This window comes from Diaporthe citri (genome assembly GCF_014595645.1).
Source record: "Diaporthe citri strain NFHF-8-4 chromosome Unknown scaffold_1, whole genome shotgun sequence".
NCBI classification, from domain to species: Eukaryota; Fungi; Ascomycota; class Sordariomycetes; order Diaporthales; family Diaporthaceae; genus Diaporthe; species Diaporthe citri.
This window is the reverse complement of record NW_025064846.1, coordinates 1,709,069-1,729,768: the sequence shown is the minus strand read 5'-3', so window position 1 is coordinate 1,729,768 and position 20,700 is coordinate 1,709,069. Positions and strand designations below refer to the sequence as shown.

The window sequence follows — 20,700 nt, the reverse complement described above, 5'->3', positions numbered from 1 at the left end:
GGCGCTGGTCTCTGGTATCGACTTGGACAACGGCACCGGGAGACAATGACCTCAGACGCCACAAACGGCCAGGCCGAAAGCGGCAGATATGGTGAGTTATGCGCCCAACACCCACACATCATCGCATCCAGGCCCGCCATGGCATCAAGCTGTGCCCGAAGACCAGGGACTGATTACGTCCAAGAAAGAATCACTTCGCAGGCGGAGAACCCGTTCGCGAGTTTGATCCCAGACCAGCAGATTGCTGTCATACCGTCTTTCACACTTGAATCCGGTGTCACACTCCAGCATGTGCCTGTTGCGTATACCACCAAGGGCAAGCTGTCTCCCAACGGGGACAACGCCATGGTTATTTGCCATGCCTTGACAGGAAGTGCCGATGTCAGTGACTGGTGGGGCCCGTTGCTTGGTGGCCACGGGAGAGCCTTCGATGTGTCGCGCTTCTTCGTGGTCTGTATGAACAGCTTAGGTAGTCCTTACGGCACCGCCAGCCCGGTGACAGCCAAAGATGGGAACATGGACAGCGGCAGATATGGCCCTGAGTTTCCCCTCACCACAATTCGCGATGATGTCCGGTATGTCCTTGTCGCAAGATACTTTCAACTGGCCAGCACTGACACCGCATCAGCCTCCATAAGCTCCTCCTTGACGACCTGGGTGTCAAGCAGGTGGCCGCTGTCGTTGGTGGGTCCATGGGTGGTATGCTGGTCCTCGAGTGGGCTTACTTCGGAAAGGACTATGTTCGCTCGATCGTGCCCATCGCGACGTCAAGCCGACACAGCGCCTGGTGCATCAGCTGGGGTGAAGCTCAGAGACAGAGCATCTACGCCGACCCTAAATACGACGATGGATACTATTCCTTCTCTGATCCGCCGACCACTGGACTCGGAGCTGCGAGAATGTCAGCTCTCTTGACATACCGCAGCCGCAACTCCTTTGAGACTCGCTTCGGCCGGAATATCCCAGATCCCTCGAGACGCCAGACAATCAGAGAGATCCCGCGGCCAAGCACACCATCAGAGGCTCACTTCAATATCCACAACGACGGCCACAAGATCAACCGACCTGTGAACTCACGGAGGGCCAGTCAAAATAGCCAGGGGGGCGACGGTGGCCGGGTACAAGCCAATAACGATGCGGCTGAGCAGGCATCAGACCCCCAGTTCCATGGGCCAAAATCTGATGGTCTCACCGGCAGCGACAAAGTGCCGACCTCGACCTACTTCTCAGCTCAATCTTACCTTCGATACCAGGGTAAGTGTATCCCTCCAGCATCTCCCCTGGATGTCACGCTGATCGTGTCCCGCAGGAGAGAAATTCGTCAAGCGATTTGACAGCAACTGCTACATAGCAATAACCAGGAAGCTCGACACACACGATGTCTCGCGGGACCGGGCGGCCAACATCCCCGAAGCCCTGGCCCAGATCGAGCAACCCGCACTCGTCCTAGGCATCGAGAGCGATGGTCTCTTCACATTTGCGGAGCAGCAGGAAATCGCAGAGCACATCGGCAATTCGAGGCTCGGGAAAATCGACAGTCCTGAAGGTCACGACGCCTTCTTGCTCCAGTTCGAGCAAGTCAACAAATACATCCTCGAGTTCCTCCACGAGGTGCTACCCGACATCATGCAGAAGGGAGGCAATGCCGCGGTCGCGGAGGCTTCCGTTGGTCAGCTGACCAAGAGCAGCACCTTTGGCGAAGCCGAAGTAGAAGACATAACTGCGTGGTAACATCGGTCTGCATGCGGTCCCGAGTGGCGCCTGAATCATCTGGGAGGCGAGCCAAAGTGCGGGTGATTTAACATGTTCAACTCGTGTACAATCAGCGAATATTTGGGTTCAGGGGGGGGGGGGGGGAATTGCATACAGGCTGGTGCGTTTGGCGTTCGACTCGCCCGTTCTGGCTTCGGGGTCAAGATGTGTTTTCATGTGTTCAGACAAATGATTTCCAGGAGGCAAAAGTGCTACATCTCACCCATACATAGGCTAGCGAATCCAATTGCTTCGATTCGCCAGAGCGACGGGCTCCATGGCGAGGAGCCTCGTTTCCTTCTGCGCGGTTGGCCGGCTCATCGTTACCCAGTCAGGCCTGGTCAGACTCTAGACGTTACGAGTCGACAAATGGCGATGTACTCCGTGTACAAAGTACCCTCTTATAAATCTTGGAGTTTAAACTTTCCCAATGTCTGGGACGATGTGGATGCAGGGGCAAACCTAATAACCTGGTCCACGTCGTACTGGGTCTGACCACACAGCGCCCATGTTCCGGACGAGAGCGGAGACACGATAACTCCGGTTGGGCTCCAAGGTGAGAGCAGTTCTGAGCGGCACCGTCGACCTCAGCTCAGCCCTGCCCGCCGGCCAGAAGTTGTCCGCCAGGCTGTGGCGACGTCAACGAAAAAAGGGGGCCAGGCTGCCAACGTCGTACTTCTAATGTTTCGGCGAGCAAGCAGATTGCCATGTTAAGAATTGGGCCCAATGGGAAAGCAGAGCATGTGGTTGGCAGGCCCTGAGCGGCATCCCACGTAAGACTCAGGGAGCCCGCGCTACCGGCCTGCCTTGTCGGTGATGGTTGCACGATACGACTTCGCCGCACGCTACTCCAGCAGGCAGTAGTACACTGGCCATCCCACACTCGTTCCACCCCAGCCAGCCTCATCAACCCGCCTACACGAAGGAGAATCCTGGAGGCTCGTCTTGTCCTCCCGCAGAACCTCCCACTCTTCCGGCATGATCTGCCAAGCACGGGCGATGGGGGATTTGATTTGCAAGAACCTTCTTCGCTCGCGGGTAGCCCTACGTCGGCCGTGCGTTTCTTTCTGACGTCTCAGCATTTGCTTAGCATTACAAAAAAGCACATGCTAGTGCCAGATACCTGCCCGTTACGCAACCTGCCTTTCCCATGTGCAGACTAGCTCTGCATCATCAGCGTCAGCCCGCCCGCCCCATGCCGGGAGAGTCCGCAGGGGGTCCTCGCAGCAGCGCACCCGGGAGCTTATAAGCCGACCAAGCCGTTAGCCCTCGCCTCCGCCCGCCTCCTGGGGCCTTCTAGAACTCTTCTGCACTCATCTCCCAAGAGCCGGGCGACGTCAAAGCCTCAGATCGCCTGGGCTCTTTTATCTCTTGAGTATCATTTCGCCAAGGTCGACTCCGATCGAGTCGAGGCGAGCGAAACCCAGAGTAATATTCCGTTGACGAATTCGCATCCATGGAGGGTGCTGCACCACGGCGGCGGCTTGTACAGTCGAATTAAGACCGAAAATGGAGATACTGCCCGGGCCGACGACTACGACGGCGGCCCACCAACGGACACATGGGGGCAACAATGCATTCCACAACTTCGGTGTGTTTTGCCGCTGTCGATGCAATCACGGTGTAAATCTAGCTTGCCAAGACTAATATGGCATAGCAAATGACTACTCGCATATACAAGATCCCAACCTGCGGAGGAGGCTCGCGCTGTCTGAGATCGACAAGACGCCATTTGGTTCATACCGTTCGTCTCTCCCGCACCCATGTTTCCTCACTTTGTTTTTATTTGAATCCACTTGCGTGTGACACATGCGTGGGCCTCGGGCATGTCTTGGGTTACTCAAAGACATTGTTCGGGAGCGAAACAACGGGATGGCCGAGCAGCTCGGAATACCCTCCTCTTTCAGGCACAGAACAAGACCAATGGTCGCTGACCCGATACGACAGATGTGAGAGCCGTGTTGATAGCCGGAGTCGGTTTCCTGATCGACAGCTATCAGATCTTTTCCATAAATCTCATCACAATTTTCCTGGGCCTAGTGTTTTGGCAGGGCTCTCCCGAGGACTCACGAAATGGCTTCGGCGGCAACAACGGACACCTTCCAACGACGGTCAACCAGGCTCTGAAGGCCTCGACGAGTGCGGGCATAGTTATCGGCCAGATACTCTTCGGATGGCTGGCTGACTACCTCGGGCGTCGGAAGATGTACGGCGTCGAACTTGGCATCATCTTGGTGGCCACAATGAACTTCGCGTTGGCGAGCCCAAGCCAGTCGATCAACTCGACGGCTTTGCTAACGTTCCATCGCATTATTATGGGAGTTGGAATTGGCGGAGATTAGTGAGTGACTGTCTCAAGTCCTACATAGCAGTTTCCTTTTTGGGCTGTTTCTTGCCTGAATCCCCCTTCTCTTCCGGCTATACGTACGATATTCTCTAACCTAAATAAAGCCCTCTATCATCCGTCATCACATCCGAATATGCGCCCACACGATTTCGAGGCGCAATGATGGCAAGCGTGTTCTCGATGCAAGGCTTTGGCCAACTGCTGGCTGCGGTCGTCGCACTGACAGTCACGGTCGCCTTCAAGGAGTCTTTCATCGGCATCGCAGATATTTCCGATTGTGACTTGGGCTGCCAGATTGCAGCCGATAGGTGCTGGCGCATAATCGTCGGCGTGGGAGCGCTACCAGCAGTCTTTGCGCTGTATTACCGGATAACCATCCCTGAGACACCGCGTTATACATTCGATGTTGTCCATGACGTGGAGAAGGCGGACAGCGATATCAACTCTTTTTTGAGCAAGTCCAAGGGAGAGCTCGATATTGTGCGGCAGGCTCGTCTGCTAAAGGTCGCTGGGCCCTCACTGGCGACGCCGGCGGCTTCTTGGCGGGATCTGGGATCGTATTTTGGACGTTGGAAGAATGCGAAGGTGCTACTTGGCACAACACTCAGCTGGCTCTTCCTCGTAAGTAACTGCGCCCGTCGCTGCTCTCGGTCTGCCTTGACTAACTCCCATTTAAGGATCTCGCATTCTACGGCCTAGGCCTGAACAACTCGATTGTTCTCTCAGCAACAGGCTATGTCAATGGTGAAACCCTCTACCACAAACTCTACAACAACGCAGTGGGCCTCATAATATTATCCGTTGCCGGCTCCTTGCCCGGCTACTGGACCGCGATCTTTACAATCGACACCATAGGCCGGAAACCCCTTCAGACCGGCGGCTTCCTGGTCCTCACAATACTCTTCTGCATCTTGGGCTTCGCCTACCACCACCTCAACGCGGGCTCCATGTTCGCCCTCTACATCATCGCCCAGTTCTTCTTCAACCTGGGCCCCAACACAACCACCTTTATCGTGCCAGGCGAGTGCTTTCCTACACGCTATAGGGCAACAGGTCACGGGCTGTCGGCAGCAGCGGGAAAGATTGGCGCCATCATAGCCCAGATCATATCCCTCCCGCTCATGACCAAGAGGGACGACGGCAGCGCCGACCTGGACACCCTGCTGCAGATATTCGCGCTCTTCATGCTCTGCGGCCTCTTCACATCCTTCCTCATCCCCGAGACCAAGGGGCTCACGCTCGAGGAGCTGGCCGGCGAGGCCCCCACGAGCTACAACTCGGGCCGTAACGGGAGCATCTCCTTTGATGACGCGGCGCACCTGCACCGGCGCTGGAACCCCTTCGCCGGCGGGAAGCCCGCCGGGTTCACATACTCGCGCTCCAAGGGCGCGAGGGCGGCGTGGAGGGCGTCGGACCCGGAGACGTGCAAGCCGGCGCCCGTGAGCAGGGACTGGTGGAGGAGGGCGACCAGGCGACACGGGTCCGGCGGCGGCGGGCATCACAGTAGTGACTTCGGGATGAGTAGCAGCACCTCGTCGACGAGGATGATCGGTGCTGAGCGTCCCATCTCTCCGCCACCAGGCAGTGTCCCTGCTTGGAACGCGGGCTGGGGCAGAATTGACCGAGGCCGGCCACCGGATAATATAATGTTGGAGGATGTAGGGGGTCTCGTCGCTAAGTAGACAGATCACGATGCTACAGGGGCAAACGGTGACGGTCACTTACTATCTGTCAATGTTTTCCAAATTCGATTTCTTTCCAGCCCAAGGAAGCAAAATGCCAGGGACTTTCTGGGACTCTTTCAGAGTGTCATTGACCCCAATTCGCAAATTGCGAATAACGCATCTTGTGTCTTCAAGATTCACACATGACAGCCAGATGAAGCCTCTTTGAGTTCAGAGTCATTTTCATGGCTTAGAGATTTGCAAATAATTGTATTTCGAGACCGAAGGTAAGAAGTAGTGGCCGAACCCGTAATGTACACACACCCCGCTGATGCTTGCTGCCTAACAAAATAAAAATCAAAAAGAAAAAAAAAATCAACAAAAAAGAAGAGTGCTCTGTTGGCTCGTAGGGGTATTTTCCGTACTGTTTTTCCTTGAAAGATACTCAGCCGCCCGCCAGTCCGTACCTTCCCTGCCTGTAATTAAGCTTTCTTGCTGACAACCGACTTCAGCACCTCCAACTTCTCCTCGGTTATCCTGATTGCTTCCTTGACTTCACTCTCGTCCATACGATCTTCTCTCAGCTTCTCGGCCATGGTGCGAGGCTCGACCACCTTCTTCCGCGTGTGCATCTCACCGCTGTTCAGACGGTCCATACCGACGCGCTCTTCGAGCCACTCCCAGAGCTCGCTCTCCTCGCGCCGCCACATTTCTTCATAGGCCGCAAGTCGATCGGGATAGCCGTAGAAGCCAAGTTCAGAGCCGTAAGGTCTGGCGATTGGCCTCGGATTGAATCCGAACCCGAACCAGGCGGCGACGAGCAGGCCAACGAGCAGACCGTAAACAACATTTCCTGTGAGAATTGGCTTGACAATATCCACCACAGGTCCCAGAATGCCATGCAGCGGCTCGAGAATGCCCCAATCTTGCTTGGAAGAAACCTTGGTGGCATCCTCAGTATCGCTAGTGACGTTCGAGACTGCGGCTGCCTTGCCCTTCTTGCCCTTCTTCTTGCCCTTTCCGGCCCCGGCGGCGAGCGGCTGGCGGGCTTTCGACGATACAGCTGCTTTGAGGCCTGCGAAAAGGTCCTTGCAGTATTGTGTCTGGCCTTCATTGGCGCCGTTCTCAATGGGACCTATCTTGAATTAGCTTATATTGTCCAAGACCGCAGAGCGTTTGCATGGGAGTTTGCTTTACCTTTCAGCCAACTTTTGCCAGTCCACTCCACAATACAGTTGATTTGGACCCGTGTCGCATTGTTCTCGGCCCAAGAGAGACAGTATTTCGTCTTGACGCTGAAGACATTGCCACTCGGAACGTCTGGGTTTTGCGTGCTGACCAGAACGTTGACAGACTTCTCGAGGTCGAGGTTCTCCAGATTTTCCGACACAATACACTTGGTCTGTTTCGGGCCAATGGAGCCACTCAGCGGCTTGATATATGTGTAATTTCGTGTTCGGTTGTCCAGAGTGAGCCCCTTCTTGTCTTCGGATTGTAGATCTGTACACTTCTGGTCTACAGTGAGCCATTTCGCCATCCACGTAACTGCGGTTGGACCAAACATCAGGTCATAGACCTTTCCGAGGGGTGCTGGGATGACATCGTCTCCCACGATCTTCTTGTAATGCGCGTCAGCATCGCCGCAGTCCGTAGGGGAGTGTGTAGCTGGACCAGGGAAGTCTTGGCTGGGTGCTCCTGCCGGCGCATCCTTAGGCTTGTCATTTGGTAGACTAGCAGTGACAGCTCCCGAGGGCTTGCGAGAGACAGACTTTTCCAGAGCAGACTCGAGCAGTGGCGGATCTGCAATCTGGCTTGGTTCAGGGACATCATCGTCATCCTCGTCCTCGTCGTACACATCGTCCCCGTCGTCACTTTCGTCCCCGTCCCCGTCCTCATCGGCAGAAGCAGAGGCGCTTTGATCGTTGCCGACAATGGACTGCGAATCGACCTTCTCCGTCTTGTCGCCACCTGTCTCATCCAGGCGCACACCATTGAGGGAGCTCTGAAGTTCGGGGTGGCCAAGCTTCCAGATCTTGACGATCAGGTCGTACGTGGAATCCCGGCTCGTGAAACTGGCAAAGATGTGTTTTGCGTGAAGCGTAGAGATCATCAGCCCATTTTTGAACAGCAGAGCTGTGCTTCTCTTCTCGACAGACACAATCTCATCAAAACTCATGACCAGCGTGGTGACCCAGCCGAGGATGTTGCTGCTGAAGCACAGGTGACCTTCAGATACGTACAGTCGTCCGTGAGCCAAGATCTCGCGCTGCAAAGCACAGCTGTAGTCTTCAATTAGGTAGTCATCGTCTGGGACGCTCTTGAACAGCACATGGAAGTCCCGGTTCCGCTTCTTGCTCGCGACCGCAAACCCAGTAAGTTTCGGCGCGTTAGACAAGTTGCCTGGCTGTGACAAAGCAGCATTGGCAGAGGCGAGAGCGGCGCCTATCGTGTTGCCAGTGCCTGAGGTGCCTCCAGTGCCGTTGGTGCTACCGCGTTTCCTGTTGTGGCGGCCAATGGCGCTCCTGATACTGCCGCTCCGATGTATACCAGTGCTTTCCTCGTGCAAACTCCCCGGTGGTGGCGTCTTGTCACCATGCGACGGCGGCTCTGAGCCCTGATAGACAGACTGCGGTCTCTGCGTATCATCCCATGGGACCTCGCCGCTGGTCTTAATAGGCGTCGCTTCCGCGGGCGCAGACTCTGATCGTGACCTGTTGACATCGATTTGTTCTGGAAAACTCGGCTTTGTGGGCGTGGTGGCCCTGGCGGTCGGCTCGATGCCCAGGTGGCTCAGGCTGAGGTCACCCGTGCCAAGGGTCTTGACGGCAGGCTCGTGCGACTCCATCGCTTTGCCAGTAGATACCTCGACGGAGGACTCGACCTCGACCTTGTCGTCGTCAACTCGGCTACTCTGCACGCTCTGTGCGGGGTTTAAGCCTCTGTTCTTCGTGACACCAGGGCTGATGTTAGTGTTCTGAATAGTGCTGGTAAGAGTATTGGCGGCGTTCTGCGCGGCGGAGAGCACAGATCCAAAGAACCCTGAAGCTGGGTTGGAAGGCGTGGGAATGCCGTTCTCGGGGGTTGGCGTAAGTGGCGCAGGGTGGATGGTGGACAACTTGCTGGGCACCAGACTTGCTGAACCCGATCTGCCGCGTCTCTGGCCCAGTCCAGGATCCTCAGCAGGGGCGGTGCTCTGCGGCGGAGATTGAAGCTTGGGTAGCTTGGGTTTGGTAGAGTCGGTCGGCGTTGGAGGGGTGTTGACAATGACTGGAGTGCCCTGTTCCGAAGCACCAGGAGTTCCGGGCGGCGTGCTTGTGACGATCGTTTGGCCCCTAGAAAGGCGACGAAAGCGCTCCGCTGAACCTCTTTTCTGCTGTTCGTCCCGCTCTTCTACAGCAGCATGCTTCAGGTCCGAGTCCGAGTCGGTCGTCAGATCGGTCTTGGGAGGATCGGTAAGCTTAGGGGCATCGGTTATGTCGGAGGACAGCCTTGGGCCTGCGGTCGATGGCCGCCTCTCTGGGCTAGATGCTCCACTCCCGCCCCCGGACAGCTTCGAGGAGCTTTTTTTGGACCTGAATACCCCCTTGAGCCGTCCCACAGGTGAGGGTGATCTCCTGCTGGACTGCGATGATGGAGGTGCAAGTCCCACCGGGTTTGGGGACCCAAAAGGGTCGGGCTCTCCTAGATGATCCGTGGTGACTGAGCCTTGGGAAGGCTGGGAGCCTTGCTGGTAGTATTCGGATTGTATGAGGGGGTTGTTGGTGGTCAGGTAGCCGATCTGGGACGGGTGGTTCGAGATCACGGCGGGCCGTTCTGTAGCGGTGCTGTGGTGGGAAGGATCAGTACCAAGTAAAGAGAGGCCGGCACGTTGGCCGGTGGGAGCTCAGGGGGGTAGCTCGAGAGCGGACTGGGTCCAGATGGAAGGGCTGAGTGAGAGGGACAAAGGAAATTGGCAAGGATGGCTATTTTGGGCTGGGGGCTCGTGAAAGAAGAGAGTAATAATGGGCAGTTGTGAGGGTCATTGCAAGTGGCACAGCAATGGAGACCGCAATAGACGGGGTCAGCTCCGGCCAGGCCCTTATTAGATTGCTGACGGTGCTGGTGCTGGTGCGTGTGCGTGGGCGTGGTGCGGCGTATTGCGTATTGGAGTCGGCGGCGGGCTTGGAGGAGGATCGGCTTCTGTGATCTCTCACCCTTCCTCCTGCGAGTAGGGGTCAGGGGGGCATTTGGGGGGGCCCTGAGGGGAGAGGGGACGAGGGGCCAGCGTGTGGGAAAGTCTCAGGGGCGGCGCTAGGAGCACATCGCAGTCGCAGCATCAAGATGGGCAGCCCCACGGATTGGCATTTGGGGTCCAGCGCAATTCGCACGCGCTGCGCATGCTGCAACCTCTGGCAGGGAGGGCCGGCGAGCTGGACCTCTCAGGCCTCAGACCTCAGATCTCAGACTTCGGAGGCTCTCGCACAGAGGCTGTCGTGCCGGGATGTGCCTCCGAACAAACCTCGGCCATGCGACGGGCCATGCGACGGTACCAGAGTCTGGGGCAACACCGAGGCGGCAAGGTGCAGTGCAATAAGGAGACGCTGATATAGGTAGGCTGGTTGCCACTTACAATTCGAGGTCTTCTGTGTCGCAGGATGCAAGGCTGGGATCCTCGTCCTGTGCCTCCTTGTCGGCCGAAACGTGGTAGACGACAACCGGGGACGTGGGACCATCGTCGGCCTGGCTGTCCCCAAGCACGTCAGACGTGTGGCTGCGTCTGATGCTGGACCGCCTGGACCGTCCTCGCGACAGCGACACCGTAGCACTATCACTGCCAATGCTGCTGCCGTCTGCATCCCTATCAGCAGCATCCGCGTCCACGGACCCTCGCCCGCGTCTGAGGGACCGTGACTTTCTCAGCAGCTTTCCCAGCGTCCTGTCCGACATGTCGGGCGTGCCCGGTGGCTTGAGCCTGGGCCTGAGATGGTCTAAAAGTTAAAACTTCCAAGCCGTTTCTTCCAAAGGATGGTTCCTCTGTCGGCTGGGGATCCCTTCGTTTGCTCGTCGCGGCATTCAGTTTCTCGAAGCCGTGCCAGGTTGCGCCCACGCGACTCGCAACCGCAGACTTGGGCATGCGCAAGGTGAGTCGAGTCAACAAGGTTGGTGGGTATCGTGTCGGCTTGAGGGTCCAGTCCAGGTCGACGTCATGGCAAGGCATGTACGAGTCCAATGGTTACGAGCAGGTCACCCCGTTGTGCTGCCCAGTGAGGATGTTGTGAGACGAGTCTTTCCTCACGTTGCTCGCGATGTTCTCGACTAGGGTAGTGGTGATGAGAACTGAATTGTTACAGACGACAATAAACGTCCTCGGAAAGCTGTAGCAGACGGAGGAGACTGGTGTGTCTGTCTGCTGCCCGCTTGTCTATTACGTCCATGAAAACACCAACAATGTTGGAAGATGAATACGAAGGGATTCTGCTCCAGTGTGTGGCGACCGGGACGCCGGCTGCGACGGCTTCGGGACAAGCCACCTACCAATATTGTCTTCATACAGTCTGGCGGGCAGCACAATAGTCCAGGTAGGTACGTAGTCTAGGCCCGGGGAGGCTGTCAGCAAGGTACCTAGTTAGGTATGCTGTATGTGCCGAGCTGGCTCAATTTTTTTTGTTTAGGCTAGAGGCAATGGCAATCTCATGGTCGGCAATGTTTCACTTCGTCATCTTGTCGTGGTTGGCACCGAGACAAGACTCCCAAGGTTCCATCATTGTTCCCCATAGGCTTAGGCTTGGTCAAGTGGTGCAGGTTAGCATCACCAACAAAGCAGGTACCCCCAGCAGGGCCTGGTGGAAGGAATGGAAGCTGCTTGGCCCCTGGGGCAGGCATCCGGACCAGAAGCTCCGTCCAAATCGGGTGCCGATAACCCGCGACATCATCCCGCCAGTCTTGGTCTGTACAACCCATCTGACAAGACTCAACTCATCATCGCCGGTCAACAACTTGCCATGCCTTTGATACACAACTCTTGAACCTCACCACAAGCGTACCGCGAACGAGAATCTACGACTAAATCCACTCAGCGTCCTCAAAACGGGTCGGCCACACCTGCTCAGTTGCCCAACCGCGCGGGCGCATGTGTAGCCTTGTCCCTGGCAAGGCGGTTCGTGTCATGCGCGAGCGACACCGACTGTGGTAGACCTCATATCACCCGGCCTGGACACCATGGACTCTGCGCCCCTCATCAAGGCATGCTCATCCGCGCTTCTTCGTGGCGGCAGGACGGCTCATGCTGACCGAGTCTTCACAGGCGCATGATCATGCCAAAGCCGCCTTGGACGCTACGCAGACCGCCGACTCCACCGTCGCCATCAACGAGCACACCCTCGCCGCAGGAGAATTCTCCAACGCCGCCCAAGCCACGTCCAGCATCGAGGCCCTCCGAACCCTCAGGCTTCTTGAACAGCACCACCAGAAGCTTTCGGAGCTCATAAAGTTCTCGGTAGACCATCCTGGCAAACACGCGAACTCGGAGAAGCATGACCGCGAGACAGAAGAGAAAGACCCCGCGCAGGCTGCCGGCTCTGATGCCTCGTCTGGTCCTGTCGCGGGCAGCGCATCGAAAGGTCCTGCGACCTTGCCGGGCTTGACACCACAGCGTCGCTATCCCCCATCCCGAGAGCTTTCATCGTCCATCGCGAGCAATTTGGCGTCGGCGCGGGGCATTCGTGCCTCACGTTATCGTGGTCAACCCCTTGCGCCTAGCATTTCAAACGACCAAGCTCCCGGAAACGTTGATCTGACGGCTCGGAACACCGGTTCGCGCACGAAAATGCAGCACATGCTTGATAGCAAGACCGGAAAGCCGAAGCCGAGCTGGGTGCCTCCCACTCAAGCTTCCTCGCAGAGCTCGCGGCCTCCTTCGGTTGACGAGGCTGTGGAGAACGAGCCTGCGCCTGGGAACGCACCAGCCGATGAGGGCTTCTCTCGGTTTTATAGTACCTTTGGCAGCATCATCAACCGCCTCTCAACACCTTTGGCTTTCGCTGGCCTGCCTCTCATCACCGAGGAATCCACTGCGGAGAGCCCCGCACCCGAAGTCCCTCCACAGAAGCGAGATCGCGGCAAGACTATACCACCATCAGGCGAAGAGCCAGACCTGTCCAAGATCTACTCCAAGGCTGCCTTGCGTGCAGTGCAGCGCGACGGCCATGCCGTGAACGACTCGTTCTATGTCGTGCCTACGAGCGGTCATACTGTTTCATACGCCAACATATTAAACTTTGACCAGAAGGAGAGGAGGCGTGCCATCGCCGCGTCGCATCACGATGGTGAGGTGGAGATGGCTGACGACCCCGACGAGGATGATTTCGTTGATGCCAGGGAGTCGCAGGTGTCTGTTTCCCCAAGCGCCAAACGCCGAGTTGGCAAGAGTCAGAGTCAGACGGAAAGGGATCTCTACAATGTCATCGAGGAGCTTAGCACTCAGAACGCCAGCCTGAAGAGTATGCTCGACAGAGTCACAAAGCGCTTGCAACTATTTGAGGCGAGTGCTCAGCACTCTCGCCTCGCACTGGCGGACAGCATGCGCATCGCTAGGCCTGGATCACCAATGTCACATAGTGGTGGCGCCCAAGGTCAAGCGACGGATGAGGCGCTGAAGAAGAGGAATCAGGAGCTGGAAGAAGAGTTGCTCACAGCCAGCAAACAGTTCGATGCGCTCGAGAAGGACAACAAGCGTCTCAGACACAATCTTGACAAATACCGCGACAAATGGGAGTCATTGAAGGCTGGAGCGAAGGCGCGAAGAGATGCTGCTCAATCAACGGACACTTAGGTTTGAGTGGGCGTGAACCCCAGGAGAAGGTGAACAAGCGTTTGGTTCCATAGTACGGCGAAGAATTGACAATTTACTTTGAAGGCCAGATTGTGATTGCATTTGATTTTCCTGCTCTCTGTCAACTTAACTGGTTTCCAGCCCTGCCGCCACGCCCAGCGCATGATCCTTATCATCGAGCATTGCGCCTGACGCCTTCTTTCCGTCGCGCCTGCCCGATACCTGGCCACATCCTGTCAACAAACGGGGCAGTCGCGGCTGAACTCTCTAGGATCGTTTCGCTGCAATCTTTCACTCCCGAGAGAGCCTGTATGAACACCAAGCCTCTCAAGGGTGAACATTGTCGCTGACCTCGGCGACAAATACAAACGTTGGACGTCCAAGAACTCCCTGCCGCGCTGCAAACAGGACCCGAGCCTTCAAACAAGCCTTCTCAACAAGAGTCCACCAAATCATTCAAAAACGTAGGGCCAGTTCGAAAACGAATACCCAGCACGTGCCGGGGACGTCACCCTCCGACACAAAATATGACAAGGAACAGAGGCAAGAGGAAGGCAAAGTCAAAGAAGAAGGCAGCAAAAAAAGCCAAAAGCAACAACATGAGACAGTCCAGCCATCCCGTCGCCGGCAGTCAGCGCATCGCTCGCGACGAACAACAAACCCTGCATTCTGCAATGGCCCCTGACGAGAAACCCGGAGCATCACCCCGAGGCGGCGACGCCAGCCTAACAGTCGATCGCAGAAAACTTACCTTCAATCCGTCGGTGATCAATGCTCACGATGAAGGAGATCCAGATGTGACTTTGTTGGATGTCTCACCGGCCAAACCTGGCGAAGAACGCAATCCGCTCTTCGACGAGGTCTCACCGGTCGAAAGCCGCGGAATAGATATCTTCAAGTCCGCCCCTGCGCGTGGGCACTTGATAATTGAGGAGAAAGAATCGGTCGCAAACTCCCAGCGAAGCCTTGAGGACGTCATCGCCGACAATCCAGATGCCAGGCTGTCCAACCTGGACGGACAGACGCTGGCCTTTGCCGGTCACGCAGTGAGACAAGTCGTCGTGGAAGCGACGTACGGTTTTCTTCAAAGTTGTATCCCAGAATCCGAGCAACAGAGGGTGTGGGACCAGATGTCCGGTCAAGGGAAAGCGGGAAGTCCTACCAAATCCTCTATTACCATACCAGATGGCATTATGGACCTGAAAAACGGAGTGCGGTCTACGTCGGATCTTATTGGCAACTGTATAGGCGTACTCTCGAAGAATTTCCAAGTCACCGACCAAAAGACCCTCAAGCTATCCCTGAGCCAGGCCGTGACTCTCTGCGACGCCGTGGGGGATGAGAAGAGGAGGCAAGCCTTGGAGAAGGCCGGCTACGAGCTCAATTGGCTCATGCTGGGGCTCGACTGCAAGACCATGGAGCTGTATCGTGGTGCCAATCGGCAACTTGACAGGATAAACCTGGACCACCCTGTCGACACTAAGCCGGGCGGAGTGAGCAGTGCTGGAGTATATGATGAACGAAAGGTGGAGGAGCGAAATGTGCTCCAATCGATCAAATTGGCGCATGATGGATTCAAAGAATCATTTCGGGTCCGCTTCATTGAGACATTGCAGAGTCTACTGGCAGCACTCTAGGCTTCAAATGCTAGGACAGAAGGAAGGGCACGCCGCTTTATGAAATTCCTGTTTGAATACGAAGTATCCAAGGGAGGTTGAAGGTGCAGTTTGCATTATCCAGATGCCAGAGGCGAAATGAAATAACCTAATTAGACACGAAGCTGTAAAGTGCTAGAGTCCTTCTCCATTCATGCTATCAAGGACGATACCCGCAACTTGCTGCTGTTGCTAGACCGTGATGTGCGGAATCGGCTAGTCGTCTCGTTCTAAACCAGAGAGAAGCTTGAGGGGGGCTATGACGTTTCTCCAACGGCTGGTAAGACGATGATGCGTAACATTTGAGACACTCTCCCTCACAGTCCCAGCATCTCAGCTGTTTCTTTCCTACAACTCCCGCATAATCGCACTGGCTTGTAGAAGAATCGAAGAACAAGGCAAACACAGTAAAATGGCTGGCAAGATCACCGGGAGTTGCAACTGCGGCCGGCATGTTTATACGATCCCAAAACCTGCAGACATGAACCTGTGCCGTGAGTGGCGAGAGCCGTGGGCAGCTGCGCGTGAAACCGTGCGCGAAGGGACTCGCCTCCAAACCACGAAGCTGACCACCGTAACCCATGATCATCAGACTGCATCGACTGTCGCAAATGGGCCGGCGCGATGTAAGCAACACCACCAACCCCATCCCCTTTAGTACGAGTATCGATTCCGTCTGACGCTGAGGCGCGCACAAAGGCACTCGGCCCACCTCTTGGTGCAGACGGCAGACATCGAGACCACGAGCCCGGAGCCCAGGACGTACAGGCAGAAGGCGGACAGCGGCAACGAGATGACGCGCGCGTGGTGCGACGGCTGCGGCGCGGGCGTGTGGTTGAGGTCGGCCAGCAAGCCTGGCCTGACGTTTCTCAAGGCAGGTGAGTTCGGGGGAAGTTGACTGGTCAGCTGGTAGAGGGCGGACACTCGGCCCTGGGTATCCATCCCGCTGGAATACGGATCTGAGCTGGTGTCATGGATCTATCTTGTAGGTTGAGACTGAGCGACCGAGACTTTTACTGAGATGATACCCATGGCAGGACTCTTCGAGCCCGGTGATATACCTAACCCCACGATGGAGAACTGGCTGAAGAACATGGAGCCTTGGGAGACCCCGGCCAGGGGGACTAAGAAGACAGCCCAGGAGGGCCTCGACTGAGTTTAGCAATCATCGGGGGTCTACATTGGGCATTTGAGTTGGTGGAGGCTTTCCTCGGGCAAGTTCCTTGTGAGGGGCTCAGCTGTTGATTAAAAGTTCAAGACACAAACCAAATCTCACACAATCGAAGTCTGCTTGGTAACCTACTTGAATCGTGTTCCATATTTCAACGATAGGCTAAGGTGTAACGAAGCTTGATCCTCCTACATGGCTCGCGTCCAACAAGTCGGTTTCAACTACGGAAGTAACATCACACAGCAGGAGTGGCACGTCTCGGATGGAGGTGGGACTTGTCAATTTCCAAATGCTGAAGCAACGAGCCAATGAACCCCTAGAGAACACTTTGCGTACTTGATGATCCGGGCTCTTCCTTGGGTCACCCCCTACAGCTCGGTCGCGAATTATCAGAGCTTCGCAGGTAGAACCCGGATAATTACCAACTGAGCCACTAATTGATCTTTCAAGCCACAAACATTCGTTTATGCGGAATGCACTTATTCTGAAACTGAGGCTTGAGTTCTACCAGATTTCAGTTTGCGGCGCAGATTTTGACAAACTGTAAGGGTCTATACTATACATGCCGAATTCATGATATTAGTTGGTGTTGAAAATGAAAGGAAGGGAGGTAATTGTGACATATTTGTAGACAGACAGAAATCTGGAGTAGCACCCCGAGCTCATGGCGCGACATGGCTCACATGGGCTGCAATTGACTGAGAACTCACAGTTCGCTATGAATGATGTTTGATATCTAACAGAGGCCTAGCTGTATTATAGAAAACTGCTCTGGCTCTTCTTGTAGCTATCGCCTTTTGCTACCACAGCTGGATGCTCGCATGTACATATGTCAAGTTGACAGCATGGATCGAGACTGGTCCTGGGCATTATTGAAAATACATGTCAGCTGTCTATGTGTCCCCTGCGATCGTGGGTTGAGTCGCCATGTGTTCATCATTAATTTGACAATCTATCTCCGGGCCGGGCTTGGTGCTGAGCCGAAGGCCGGGATCGTGCCGAAGCGAATCTCGAGTCAAGAACGGTACTTTTGTCGACCCACAGGCATCTAGATAGGCCATGTACTGTGTGGGACATACACACATACAGTCAGTAGTACTGCATAACCCCGTTTGACATTACCAGGCTCGAGCGCAGGGCCGCATTGAACAGTTTAAGCCACCAGTTAAGCTTGTATCAACACCGGTCGCGCAGGCCAGATAATGAGCCGCTGATGCACACGAGGTCTCGTCTCATGTCAGCAAGGGAAAAGGAATGAAAAAAAGGGGTGCTTACTGTGCGTGGAAAGTGGTCCCACTCTCTCTCCAACTACCGACAGGACAGGACCGCCCAGACTTCTGGCCATCTCAGACTAGCCCGGGTCTCGCTGGTGCCCTTTCCCAGCCCACCGGGTCCGCGTACAGCGCAAGCCCTCTGCCCACACGTGGTTGGCCTTCGGTCTTGCTCGCACTCCGCCGTCGTACTTTGCTCAAATTGGCCCTGCTCCTAGTCAAGCCTAAGAGATCGTCCAGGCGTCCGAATGGAGGGCGATGTGACCCTCAACGGGCGGGGCCCAGACCATTCAGGTCCTTTTGCACAAGCCGCCATCCTGAGCCCAGAGGATCCCGAGAGCCCAGCTCCCCGTCCCCGGGTCCCTGGGTCCCTATCCCAGCTCGTTCCCGGTTGCTCGTGTCAGCTACTTGGTACAGACCGACAACACTCGTCGGCTGCTAGCAGCACCACAAGCGTCGAGGAGCATCTCGCACAAGGCCTGCGTCAGAACATATGCAGAGGGACAAGCCAGTCTCGACAAGACGTGACAGGCGGCCGCTCCCTGCAGGAGGAGAGGGCACATCTAGCAAGGGCTGACTCGATCTGTCGCCATGCAGCTGCTGCGGAGCTAGCGTGAAATTGCCCGAAGGATCACGAACCTGGGCGGCCTTCAGCTGAGCTTGACATGGCCCAGGCCTTGCGAGGCGGCTTGCAGGGCCTGGATAGCCCTTTTCTTTCCTTTCCTCTGACATGCTTGTCCATCTTCGCGTTCTGGGCTTTTATGTGAATGCGATTTCCCCCCCTTCCTTGCGCGCCCAGTGCTCCTCTTCGTCCCATGTCGAGTCCAGACAGCCGGAACAAGTACGCTTATACCACAATTATGGATACAGTAAGTTCGCCTGTATGCCTTGGTCACGCTCTCCCCCGGAGGGGCGTCGCCGCGGACACTCGATCTGGTTCTCGCGTCATACCAGGCTGACTGAGATGGGCCCAAAGCAAGAGAACCATGCGCATCATGCTCCCGAGGTGGTGCAACAGGACTATCCAGAGGCCGTTGCGCCGCAGCAACAACAGCAACAGTACAACCAACACCAACAATACCAACAGTACCAACAGTACCAGCAGTATCCATTAAAACCAGAAGATGCCCAGTACCCACCAGGGAGCGCGCCCTACTCAGCCTACAGCGGCAGCCAGCTCGACCCGACATCACCAAGGCCCCAGGCCGCCGGTCTGGGCGGCGCGGCGCAGGCGCCCGCGGGCGGCGAGAAGAAGAAGAAGGCCACGATATGCGGCTGCACCGTCCTGGTCTTCGTGCTGTGCATCATCATTGCTCTGCTCTCGGCTGCTGTGATCGGTCTCGCCGCGGGAACGGGGGTGGAAGCAAGCCGGGCGAACACGGCCGACGCGAGGGCCGCCGAGCTGAGCTCGTCGCTCGCGTCCGCAACAGCCACAGCGACTGCCACGGGCTCCGCCGCATCGAGCACCTCATTCGCCGACCTGGACAGGAACTGCTCGGCGGATCCCTTGGCGGTGACGGGGACAACGTACGACGCCTTCTCATGTAAGCCGAACCCCCTAACTCGGTGCCGTGTGTGTATACATCGGTGTGGACCTTGGGCCTTCAGTGCTGACAAAATCACACCTCAGTGTTTGGCAACTACTCCTTCAAGATCCAGTGCAACAAGGACGCCAAAGGCGGGCCGCTGATGGCGCTCTTCGCCGCTGACTTCGACACCTGCATGGACCACTGTGCCTCCTACAACCACTACCTCCCCAACCTGTTCGGCAGTAATAACACCAACACCACCTGCGGCGGCGTCAGCTTTATCCCACTGTGGACGCCAAAGGCCGAAGCGCTCAAGGGCGGCGCCCCGGGCAACTGTTACATCAAGCCCACGCAGACTGGGGACTTGACCGACCCCAACATCGGCACCGAGTGTCACGCCGCGGTCCTGAACACTTGAGCCCTTGGCCTGGACCTTTTGACCATTTTCATGTTGATTTCTTGTTGTCGCAGCATAACGGCGTTTGGGGAGGGGGCTGTCTTCTGGCCAAGACGAAGAATCGGATGTTATGGGATATACTTCATAATACACAGCGCATGAGTGTGCATCAATACCCTCGACAATTTCAAAAGCCCCGCTCGGTATTGCTTCAGGGGGGATGGGGCTGGGAGGTTTTAAATCATGGAAGCATCATGGGGAAAAGCGAGGCCTGGATGGCGGACTTGTGGATATACCGCCTTGAAGGCTAAGCGGTCCTCATATGGGAAGCGAGCTCAAAGAGGGGGCTTTTTCACTTTTACAATTGTCGCCACATTATTGATATCCGACATGACTGAACGCTAAAACAAATTCAACAATTCTTTCGACTTGTCGAATCAATACCTGTAAGCCCGTCTCATGTTCACCGAGATTCTGTTGATGCGACTCGACACAGTCTATTCGGCAACTTCAGACACCCTATGCTGCCCTTACGTCTTGAAATCTACCAGACTTACTGGAGACGTTAATTATCCCTTGGAGTCCTCATCCTTCCACTGCCCTACTGTCATACAGCCCCACTAATTTAAGCTCACAAAGCTTGTAACCGTGTTCTCAGCCCTACCCGTCAACCAACACTGCGTTGGTCCCACACCGTTGGGTCCGTTCGTGACTAAGGTCGTAGCGCAGCGCCTCTGCTGTTGGCTCGACTTTTCCTGTTTGCCACCTGCGGCGTCGTCAAGGCGCTTTGCGCACAAGCACACCAAGCAGACGTGAGCGTTCAGACACACACACATGTTGCCTTATCTTTGCATGTGCTGTGGGAAGGGTGGTGACAACCAGCATGCATATAAGTCACGGCTTGAGCAGTCATTGTAATTCTAGCTCACGGGTTGAGCCTTTCCGTTGAAAGAGGAATATGGGTATCGATGATTACAGCATTACGGAGTACAGGACCAGACGACCACAAAATAAAACGAGCTTCGGATAAGCAAAGCAAAATGACCAGCAAATAAGACATCGGGAAGGCAGGCCATCACCCTTGAAACTCCCCTCCATTTACAA

At 55.9% G+C, this 20,700-nt stretch overlaps 8 protein-coding genes across 8 annotated transcripts; 7 read left to right on the top strand and 1 right to left on the bottom strand.

The window, feature by feature from the left end:
* Positions 1-45: 45 nt before the first annotated feature.
* On the top strand, positions 46-1,731 carry INS49_000462 (uncharacterized protein; the record flags this gene model as incomplete). The annotated part of the gene is made up of 4 exons (XM_043161300.1): positions 46-91; positions 167-575; positions 629-1,254; positions 1,310-1,731. The coding sequence occupies 4 exons, from the start codon at positions 46-48 to the stop codon at positions 1,729-1,731; spliced, it is 1,503 nt and encodes a 500-aa protein (XP_043029806.1).
* A 1,530-nt stretch (positions 1,732-3,261) lies between these two features.
* INS49_000461 (uncharacterized protein) lies at positions 3,262-4,094 on the top strand (the record flags this gene model as incomplete). The annotated part of the gene is made up of 3 exons (XM_043161299.1): positions 3,262-3,343; positions 3,410-3,496; positions 3,700-4,094. The coding sequence occupies 3 exons, from the start codon at positions 3,262-3,264 to the stop codon at positions 4,092-4,094; spliced, it is 564 nt and encodes a 187-aa protein (XP_043029805.1).
* Positions 4,095-4,258: 164 nt separating this feature from the next.
* Positions 4,259-5,781, top strand: INS49_000460 (uncharacterized protein; the record flags this gene model as incomplete). Its single annotated transcript, XM_043161298.1, has 2 exons — positions 4,259-4,720; positions 4,777-5,781. The coding sequence occupies 2 exons, from the start codon at positions 4,259-4,261 to the stop codon at positions 5,779-5,781; spliced, it is 1,467 nt and encodes a 488-aa protein (XP_043029804.1).
* Positions 5,782-6,245: 464 nt separating this feature from the next.
* Positions 6,246-10,689, bottom strand: INS49_000459 (uncharacterized protein; the record flags this gene model as incomplete). Its single annotated transcript, XM_043161297.1, has 4 exons — positions 6,246-6,898; positions 6,961-9,587; positions 10,373-10,486; positions 10,553-10,689. 4 exons carry the CDS (start codon positions 10,687-10,689, stop codon positions 6,246-6,248), a joined length of 3,531 nt encoding a protein of 1,176 aa, XP_043029803.1.
* Positions 10,690-12,025: 1,336 nt separating this feature from the next.
* INS49_000458 (uncharacterized protein) lies at positions 12,026-13,573 on the top strand (the record flags this gene model as incomplete). The annotated part of the gene is made up of 1 exon (XM_043161296.1): positions 12,026-13,573. One exon carries the CDS (start codon positions 12,026-12,028, stop codon positions 13,571-13,573), a length of 1,548 nt encoding a protein of 515 aa, XP_043029802.1.
* A 527-nt stretch (positions 13,574-14,100) lies between these two features.
* INS49_000457 (uncharacterized protein) lies at positions 14,101-15,210 on the top strand (the record flags this gene model as incomplete). Its single annotated transcript, XM_043161295.1, has 1 exon — positions 14,101-15,210. One exon carries the CDS (start codon positions 14,101-14,103, stop codon positions 15,208-15,210), a length of 1,110 nt encoding a protein of 369 aa, XP_043029801.1.
* Positions 15,211-15,640: 430 nt separating this feature from the next.
* INS49_000456 (uncharacterized protein) lies at positions 15,641-16,384 on the top strand (the record flags this gene model as incomplete). The annotated part of the gene is made up of 4 exons (XM_043161294.1): positions 15,641-15,722; positions 15,821-15,854; positions 15,928-16,106; positions 16,266-16,384. The coding sequence occupies 4 exons, from the start codon at positions 15,641-15,643 to the stop codon at positions 16,382-16,384; spliced, it is 414 nt and encodes a 137-aa protein (XP_043029800.1).
* A 2,101-nt stretch (positions 16,385-18,485) lies between these two features.
* Positions 18,486-19,617, top strand: INS49_000455 (uncharacterized protein; the record flags this gene model as incomplete). The annotated part of the gene is made up of 3 exons (XM_043161293.1): positions 18,486-18,511; positions 18,625-19,214; positions 19,301-19,617. The coding sequence occupies 3 exons, from the start codon at positions 18,486-18,488 to the stop codon at positions 19,615-19,617; spliced, it is 933 nt and encodes a 310-aa protein (XP_043029799.1).
* Between the last annotated feature and the right edge of the window lie 1,083 nt (positions 19,618-20,700).